A 9962-nucleotide genomic window follows, 5' to 3' on the forward strand; every position below is an offset into this window, starting at 1 on the left:
CTGGTGTTTTCTCTACAGCCTTGACGTTATGCCACAGAAGAGGCTAAGGTTGCATACGTCCACACCCTTCTCTCGGGTCGCGTCCGCGAATGGGGAATTGCCGTATGGAGGTCGCGGGCTCCCTGTTGTGTTACTTTTGCGGATTTTTGCCAGGAGATGGCGAAGCTTTTCGACCGATCAGCCCAGGGAGATGAGGCGGCGGCTCAGCTGTCTCGGTTGTCTCAGAAGAAATGCTCTGTCACCGATTATGCCATACAGTTTGAGACTCTAGCAGCGGCTTGCGGCTGGAATGATGGCGCGTTTCCTTGAGGGACTGGATTTTGCCATCGCTGATGAACTAGCTGCTGTGGATCTTCCTCGAGAGCTGGATAATATGATTAACCTCGCGTTCCGTGTGGAGGGCCATCTCAACCGCCGCCACCAATGCCATCAGTCCACTACTCCGCGGCGCCACCTGGAGTCCTCTTCGTCCGATGCTGCGAGTCCTCAGTCAGCTGATGTTGAGCCCATGCAACTGGGTCGTCTCCGGCTTACGCCATAGCAGAGGCAGGAACGTTTGACTCAAGGATTATGTCTGTACTGCGGCAAGGTTGGCCACTTCGTCCTTCAGTGCCCGTTAAAAGTCAAGGCCCACCAGTGAAGCAGAGAGTCCTGGTGGGTGCTTTTCTCTGTTCAAACTCTCCAGCAACGCGTACTCAGCTGCCCTTTCGACTCTCCTTCCTGAGAGGTTCACACACTGGCCATGGCCTTCTGGATTCGGGGGCTGAGGGGAATTTCCTGGATTCTACCTCGGCTCACAAGTGGAACATCCCAACCATTCCCCTGGCCAAGCCCATTACTGCATGGTCATTAGCGGTGCAATCCCCTCACCACCATCACTCACGTCACACCATGTGTAAGCCTTTCTCTCTCTGGTAACCATTGCGAGCAGATTGAACTGTTAATTATCGACCCCCCTAAGGCCCCGTTAAGTTTAGGACATCCTTGGTTGCTGAAACACAACCCACATATTGATTGGGTTAATAATTCTATTTTAGCCTGGAGTCAGTCGTGTCATGTGTCATGTTTAGGTGCTGCTTTTCCTCCTGTCTCTGTGTTTTGTGTTTCGCAGGTGGATCCCTCTGACGTGACCGTCATCCCGGCGGAGTACTGCTATCTTTGTGCGGTTTTCAGTAGGTCCCGGGCCACCTCGCTACCTCTGCATTGCCCCTACGACTGTGCCGTAGACCTTCTCCCGGGCACTTCTCTGCCTAAGTGTCGTTTATATTCCCTTTCCGGTCCTGAAAGAGAGGCCATGGACAGGTATATACGTGAATCACTACAGGCTGGTCTCATTCGCCATTCCTCCTCTCCCACCGGTGCAGGGTTTTTCTTCATTCAGAAGAAAGACGGCTCCCTACGCCCTTGTATTGCTTACAGAGGTTTGAATGACATTACAGTAAAGAACAGGTACCCCCTACCTCTAATGTCTTCTGCTTTTGAATTGTTGCAGGGAGCTCAGGTCTTCACCAAATTAGACCTCTGCGCATTCGGGAGGGGGATGAGTGGAAGACGGCATTCAACACCCCCTCGGGACACTATGAGTAGCTGGTTTTTCCGTTTGGTCTTACCAATGCTCCGGCCATTTTCCAGGGTCTCGTCAATAGTGTTCTGGTTGACATGATTAATCAGTTCGTCTTTGCGTATTTGGATGATATTCAGATTTTCTCCCCTTCTCTCCAATTACACTCTCAGCACATTAGACGGGTCCTCCAGCGTCCTACTCGCCACACCTGGGAGAAAGTCAGGAGGGTTTTTGTCTGATCCTCAGGACGAACCAAGGCAGCAGCTGATTGTCGCCGGTCCTTTCCTCCAAACTATGTGTGCAGTCAACGGGTATGGCTTTCTACCAAGTATCTGGCTCTCCAGGCGCCTTCTCGTAAACTGGCGCCCAGATTTATTGGGCCGTATCACATCACCAAGATGGCTAATCCAGTGGCGATCAGACTCAATCTCCCTCCCGCTCTTGGTCGGGTTCACCCTGTGTTTCATGTCTCTAGAGTTAAACCTATGTTTTCTTCTCTCCTTAACCCTGCCGGCAATCGCCCCACCCCCCCACCCCCTTGTCTTGTGGATGGCTCCCCTCCCTATACGGTTAGGAGATTACTCAACGAGCGGCGCCGCGGCAGAGGGTTTCAGTATCTTGTGAACTGGGAGGGTTATGGTCCAGAGGAGAGATGCCGGGTGCCATCCCGGGACATTTTGGACCGTTCGTTGATCGAGGACTTCTGTCCCAGGGTCTCTGCAGACTCCTTAGTGGATTGCTCAGCCTCTCGCTCGGATTAGCGAGCTGCCCTGTTGGTTTGTTCCAGCCGCTGCTATCCCCCCATCTGTGTGGTAGGAGTTTCTACGTCCACACGAGCTGTCCACGGAAGCGCTCATCGCCTGTTCTGATTATTTTCTGTTCAATAAAGCCTCTGTTGTACCCGCATCTGTATCCAGTCTGTTCCCTAACAGTTAATGAATAGAAATAAAAAAAAGAAAGATGTTCAAAAGAACATTTATTTTAAATGGAAATCCTGTGCAACATTTTAAATATCTTTAATGTCAATTTTGATCAGTTTAATGCATCTATGTGGAATAAACTTTTTAACTTCTTATTTCATATTTTACTCATAAATCAAAAGGCAAAAAGGAAAAAAAAGAAAGAAATTGGCATCATAACTGAACAGCTCTACTGATTCTACTGAGTGAAATCTATGGCAGGAATAATATTAAAATATATCCACAAGACACTTTGTTCTCTAAAGTAATTCATCCAGTCTGTTTTCTTGTTTTTCATGAATAAGCTCTTTATATGGGTCCTGTGTCCAGTCCAAGCTGTGAGAGTGGAAGAATCGGATACAAACTGGGAAAATGCATGGTGAGTTTTCAGGAGCTTCTTACTGGAATTTCTATTGTGTCACGTTTACGTTATAAATAACATAAAACTAAATATACAGGTGAAACAAAGTGATCGGGATTGTAAATTTAAACGCATTTAATTTCAGGGTGGTATAACATCTGACTAACACCTAAATAAGTGTTGAATCCCTTCATCGTGGTTTTGTTGCATAGACAGATTTATGTTCATATCCTTTGACAGTTAATGATGGATAAAATGTAGGTTTGAAAAGCTCATGTGGTTTTCAGCAGCTATAAAAAAATGTTTTGTACATTCCAGAGCTTTAGTTTGCTTTAACAGCTTTCTTTCCCTTCATTCATTCATATCTTGTAGCATCTATTAAAATGAATGGCTGAGTGAAAATCTGGTGTGGTCATGAAAAAAACCCTTTTCTGCGAAACTCTCGTACATTATCAGACATCAGGGCACAGATGTGAACTAGATTACCCCACGCTCCCCCTAATATTTTTCTCCTGCTCTCTCTCTCTCTCTCTCTCTCCCTCAGTCTCCTGACCACAAAAGAAAGAAATCATTGAGTTTCTCCCTTTTTATAAACACTCCCACCCCTTCCAGTAGTCTCCAAATAGGAACACAGACTTTCAGGTTTCCAAACTTTGTTGGAAGAAGTGAAAAGAAGTCTAAGGCAGGCTGATTATGTGTGCTCCACTTCTCTGCCTCTGAATGGCAAAGCAAAGAACAGCGCTTTGAACATTTTGACCAGACACATGGCTCTACCTTGTGACAAGGCAGACGATTCTGGTGAGTTCTGTCAGTTTTTTTGGCTTGTGCGTCTTATTTTATTGATGTTTCTACTTTGAAAAAAAAAAAACCTGTCTTGATTAATATGGCAGAGCAATTTAATGCATTTTGTCTGCATTCATGGTCTAAACTGACCACTGATTGAGTGCATGACTCATTAGTGATTGTTGTAAATATATCTTTATGACATTCTTTTAATTATGGGAATATCACCTTACATTTAATAAATATGCAGTGATAGTATAAGGTTTAAGACACACCACACTCACCCTTTAAACAACTACACATTCTTTTTTGCTGCACGTGAAATTCTCTTTAATGTTAGTAAGAATAAATTAAACCCAAAACTGGAAAAGGGACTGTACTTTCCATTCAAAAAGACCTACAGTATTTGCATAGTCTTCCAATATTGCAAATGTGTTCTGAAGGTTGAGATTCAGCACAAGAGTGAACATGACAACTTCCAGACACTTGGCATTATTACTGAAGGTTAATCGTGACTTTTTATCTGGACTAGGCAGACGTTATCATAAAAAAAGATATTGCATTTCCTCATCTTTGAACTGGTTTGGCATGTATTTTTAGAAATGACACAATGCTACTAAAAAGGTGCCCGGAGGAAACGTAAAGGTCAAAAGTGCTGTTTGAATGGGCTTTTATGGTTCCAATAATATCATTTAAGTGTCTAAAAGCTTTAATTGTTTTCTCCGTTGTAAAACATTACAAGCTCTGGACTGGCAGTGTGAGCAGTTGTGTGGGATCAAAACGAAGCGACTAATCAAATCAAGACTTTTGTGCCATTGTTCATTTACAATGTTGATCAGTAAATCTAAAAATAATGTTTGCATATGACGGCCTTTTGTTCTGCTTGGTTAAGGAACAATATGCATCATTCCGAGAAATGAAAAACAGTTTCAATATTTATTTTTCTCATCTCAATACATTCGACACTTTCAGACTTAATTAAAAAATAAAACACCTTGCAAAAATATTTCAGTGTTTAATTTTAACTGTGAAAAAAAATAATTAAAGAGATTCATTCATTTTCTCAAAGTGCTTCAGGACTAAATGAGAAATAAATCACTGCTTTCATCGTTGCATGCACAGCAGAGCAGAAGTTCATTACAGATACATGAGCTACAGATATTATCCTTCCTCCATGAAGCACAAATGTCAATCAGCAAGCATGAACAACAAATTACTGCTGTAGAGAGGCAAAGATGCTCTTGATGGTACTCCTTTAAATTGTTCTTTACTAAAAGTGCTTGATTGTGATTGATAGTGTCTTTGTTTTTTTGTTTTTTTTAAATATCTACAGATTTGACAGGTTACTACGGACTTGAAAAACTTAATGCAACCCCAAAAGTCAAACCTTTAAAAACAGATTTGATATTCTACTACAATAATGCAACACAAAATGTAAATACATAAGCAGAAAAATGAAATTTTCATGCTGCCCAGAACATGCACAGGAAGATTTTTTTAGGCAAAGCGTGCTGAACTACCGCAGAATCCAAAAGTGTTCACACTGTGGAAAAGAGAGCTGTCTTCCCTCAAAGACAGATATCGCATTTCACAGATTTCCAGATGTTGAGAGGAGTGTTGGGATGCTCTGGAGCAAGACAGGACATTGAAAGAGATTGTGTGAGTTGTCAGTTCAGTCACTCTCTGCATCAGAGAGCAGGAGATTAAAAACAAAAAACAAAAAAAAAACAATTATTAAAACATCCTTAAAGCAACCTATGATACAAAATTAATTATTTTTTCTTTGCCCATTGAAAAATAAAATTCCTTCCTTTTTTTCAAGAAAACACAAACTTCACTACATTTTGTTAACAGGAAAAACTAAATTTTTCAGTTGGTCTATTGTCATATTTATTTTATTATTCAACATAAAAAAAAAAAAAAAACTTTTTTCAATTTATAAAACCCAGGAACGTCCAAAAGTAATCCAAGATAGTTTTTGACCCCAAGAGCACTATGCAGAAACTGTACAAAGGAAAGTGTCTTAAGCCTGTGTGATTGTATTATCTAAGATGGGGCTCACAATTTTTCTTTGAAAGGGTGAAAAAAAGAGAGAGCGAGAGAGGGGTAGAGGGCACTCATCCTTGTACAGGGAAGACTAAACAAACAGCCTCCCCTTCCAGAGAGGTCATGTGCTACACCTCAAATGAATGTGTTCGCTACACACACCAGCAGGAAGCCCCCCTCCACATTCTCCGGAAAACCCTGTAAAAGTCTACTGCTTCATTTAGCATTCACAGTGCAGTTGGCAGACAGTATAGTTTCAGAAATACAGCAACTTCTTCCGAACTCTCATTATCTTGTTTTAAGATATAATTTAAGATATAATACACATATAGAGTTCTAAAGTTTTGTGTCCGTAAACACATTTTATTCAGCAAGGACATATTAAATGGATTTATTGTGACAATTTTACATTGTTACAAAATGCTATTTCAAATAAGTGTTGTTCTTTAGCTTTTCTTTAACTCTATAAATATTTTTCCCAATTTTAAGCTGCACAAACATTTTATAGGGAAGCTTGTTTCCACCATGGAATAAAAATAAATAAATAAAGCTAATTCTGACTTTTTTTTCCCCCTCACAATTCTGTTTATATTTGATCATTCAGATTTTTTTCTCAGAATTGTGAGATATAAACTTCTGAAAAGAAAAGTCTATATTCTGCTATATAAACTAGCAATTGCAAGAACTATTTCAGAACTGTGAGATAAAAAGTTATTTTACTGAATGGTGGAAATAAAAGAGAATTTCAAGATGTAAACTCAAAATCCTGAGGGAAAAACTCAGAAAGCCAGTGTTTATTTTGCAATTCTGACTTATTTTCTCAGAACTGCAAGTTTATATCTCACTTTTTTTTGTAGTTTGCGGCAGAAACAGGCTAACGTAGCTTTCTACATTGATAATAAAAAGAAATGTTTCTTGAGCACCAAATCAGCATATTAGATTGATTTCTGAAAGATCATGTGATACTGAAGACTTAATGGCTGCTGATAATTCAGGAATAATTTAAAATATATTCAAATAAATTGTAATAATATTTCACAATATTACTGTTTTTTTTGTATTTTTGATCAAGTACATGTAACCTCAGTGAGCATGAGAGCCTTTAAAAAAACATTAAAAAAACGTACAGACTCCAAATTTTTGAACAATACTGAATAGTTTCCATTGAAGAAAAGTTTCGGTCCGTTCTCAAAGCAAAAGCATCTGTTTATTTCTTCACAGATGAGGTCACAGCTTTGCAACAGTGGTGATTGTGTGGAAAAGCTCTGTCCAGCTTTGAGGGTCTCAAGAGGGACCTCACATTTGTAATCGCTTGGGTTCTCATCCATCACTCCGTCAAGTCCGGTCATAGAGGTTCCTCCCTCTTCTAGGTCATGATGAGGCTTCACTCTACTCTGGGCACTTGGCTCTTCACACTCCTTGTGATGCCAGTCTACTGCCAGAGTGGTGATGATGGAGAGTGGGGATCAGGTTACATATCTGGGACTGCGGTCACAGGCAACTCCTCCTCTTCAGTCCATGCAGTCGGGGATGAGCCAGACAGGACCAGGCCAGTTTTTCAGAGCCTGCCAGAGACAGAAGGCGGTGACTGTTATGTCAACTTTCACACCAGCCAAGTCATGTCAAGGCGGTTACGAGCTTTCAGAGATGAAGTTGCTTATCTAAAGGCTCTTCAACATGGGAACCAGGCAGTGATGGAGAATCTGGTCCAGTTTGTAGGAGCAGAGATGGGAGATCAACGCTACGAGGAGGTGATCCAAGAGAACATCGTTGGAATCAGGGAGGATCACATGAGCTTTGAGAGCGTGGTGACAAAAGCAACAGAGGAGTTGGAGAGTCAACTGGAGGGAGACGCTCAAGCCACTTTGGCTGGGATTCAGAAGTGAGATGAGTTGAATCATATGCTCATGTCTTTTAGGAAAAACCTTTTAACAATTTAAGATGCTAAGGCAACAAACCTGAATGATAAAGAGGAGAGAGTAAAGTCTAATAATGCATGTGCAAAATATTTAGTGTCAAAATTGTACAATTTGATGAGAAATGGTGATGGAAGATCAGAGGTGAAAATGTTTATATGTTTCTAAATATATAGGTATACTGTGCATCCCAAATAATAATACTACAGAAAAACAGTAAAACTGTAATATTACAATTTAAAATAACTGTTCTGTTCTAGCTGAATTTATTTGAAAATTTCATTTATTCCTGTGATGCAAAACAGAATTTTCATTGGTCATTACTCCAGTCTTCGGTGTCACATGATCCTTCAGAAACCATTCTAATATACTGATTTGCAGCTCAAGAAACATTTCTTATTATCAATGTTGAAAATGTGCTGCTTAATTTTTGTGAAAGCATTTTTTAGGATACTTTGATGAATGGAAAATTCAAAAGAAAATAATTTAAGTTAAATGGAAATCTTACTGTCACTTTGATCAATTTAATTGCTTATCATTAATTAAAAAAAAATCTTTATACACACACAGACACACACACACACATATACATATATATATATATATACATTTAAATATAGGCCCCTATATACATATAGATATATACTGTATAGTATAATTAGTTGAATTTCTATATTTTTTATTTTATTTTATTTCCCAATATATAGAGAGTTAATTTATAAACCTTAATATTTGAAATTGCCAGCTCAAGAGTGTTTCAAGGCTGCATACATAAAGTAACACTTTCAAGGTAAAAGATAGTAAATAAATTACAACCAAATAAAATTCTCTGTTAAAATGATCCTAAACAAGAAATATATGCTTATAAACACAGTGATGAGTGTAAAAAAAAGCTTGTAGCTCGTAGAGCCTCAGACTAACCACAATGACGCGACTTTGATTCTGGTCTCTGGGTTTTCCATCACCAGCCTGGACCGTTAGAAGGAATGTGAATTTCAGCCCCTTTGAGGCCCCTGGTTCAAGAAAAACTAAGCTGAGGAGGCCCCTGTTCATTTCCTTCTTTGCCTCTCTCTCAGTATTTCTGATGTTGTGTCTACTTTATGTCTTTATCTAAGAATAAAAGAGGAGTCCTTTGCCTTTGAAGAAATGCTGCGTACCGCGACGGACATCGCCACTCGACTGGAGAGCTCCTCACGAACCCTGCATGTGGAGATGATCAAACAGCTGAGGAAGAACATGAGACAGCCGCGCAAAACTAAATGATTCAGTGGGAAGCCCTCCAACCTGGAAAAACAGATAAAAGTGTTATATGGCATGTCATCTATATTTATCCACAATGTTTTAATAACAGTAAAACAATGTTGTCACCTTAAACATTCCATATGTGGACCATTTGACTGCATTTTTTAAAGTTTTTATCTCCCTTGCCTACTATGTTTTAAAAAGCACTATTGTCAGAGAATAGACTGAAACGCAACCTTTATTTTTCTCTCTTGTTCGAAGTTCATTTGTGAGCCATAATGAAAACATAATGGCTTTGTGTACAAGGGAATTAAAAAAAAATTATCTTGGCAGTGAGGTGACATCTTAAAAGAATATTATCTTTCCAAGTAGAGACAAACCCGCAGCTATGGTCTGGCTGTCTTGGCGCTAGGGAGCAGATGGTGAAAAGACTGTATGAGGGTCTGGAAATCAGCAACCATGAACTCTTATACGTTGGAGAGGGAGAGCAAAATGGAAAGAAAAAAAAAAAAAAGAAAAAAAAAAAAACATGGCAGTGATGTCACTGAGAAATAAATAAAAACGTGACTTGGCAGCTTGAAGCCAGAATCTAAAAGAATCAGAAAGAAAGAATCCAAAATCTTTGCGACTGAAGAATGTTATTTTAAAATATGTTGTAATTACTCGAGTATGATTAAATATACTGTAAGTATACTATTAAAATATAAGTGTATCACTCTAGTCAGTTGTGGTCACTTTTACTGTATGTGTATTTTTGAAGGGATTTCTGTGTGTATGCTGGCAGCTATTATGTTCATAGATACAGCTTTCTTACCAACCAGCTTTATCTTTAAAAATCAAATGCATTCATTTCATACAAGTTGTTGGAATATTCAGGGTCTTCACTCTTCAATATTTGGTTCTAAAAGCACAGACCCAGAATTTCTTAAAAATATCAAAGATGCTGATATTAATCACTCTCACCGAGACCTGGTGTAGAAATTATGTGCTTACTGTCCCTCAGGCTACTATGAACGAGACTCAGGAGGAATTCTGGTGTGGTACAGGGAGACTCTGGCCAAACACATTTCTATTATTATTTGGTAAATTTC

At 39.6% G+C, this 9962-nt stretch overlaps 1 protein-coding gene across 2 annotated transcripts; it reads left to right on the plus strand.

Moving 5' to 3' along the window:
• The first annotated feature begins 2819 nt into the window (after positions 1–2819).
• Positions 2820–9592, plus strand: LOC306879779 (uncharacterized protein). 2 transcript variants are annotated; one of them, XM_079432964.1, is made up of 4 exons: positions 2820–2902; positions 3429–3682; positions 6935–7595; positions 8745–9592. In XM_079432964.1, the coding sequence occupies exons 3-4, from the start codon at positions 7087–7089 to the stop codon at positions 8890–8892; spliced, it is 657 nt and encodes a 218-aa protein (XP_079289090.1). In that variant the 5' UTR covers positions 2820–2902; positions 3429–3682; positions 6935–7086; the 3' UTR covers positions 8893–9592. The 2 variants fall into 2 exon arrangements, with proteins under 2 accessions (XP_079289090.1, XP_079289091.1); XM_079432965.1 differs by lacking the exon at positions 3429–3682 and having other exon boundaries at positions 2829–2902; positions 8745–9590.
• Positions 9593–9962: the final 370 nt, after the last annotated feature.

This window comes from Barbus barbus, assembly GCF_936440315.1.
Source record: "Barbus barbus genome assembly, chromosome: 14".
NCBI lineage: Eukaryota > Metazoa > Chordata > Actinopteri > Cypriniformes > Cyprinidae > Barbus > Barbus barbus.

What these genes read in the sequence shown, in the direction of transcription:
- LOC306879779 (XM_079432964.1), top strand. Translation starts at nt 7,087, where the DNA reads ATGATGAGGCTTCACTCTACTCTGGGCACTTGGCTCTTCACACTCCTT. An exon ending in ACTTTGGCTGGGATTCAGAA is followed by an intron (nt 7,596 to 8,744) that starts GTGAGATGAGTT and finishes TCTTTATCTAAG; the next exon opens with AATAAAAGAGGAGTCCTTTG.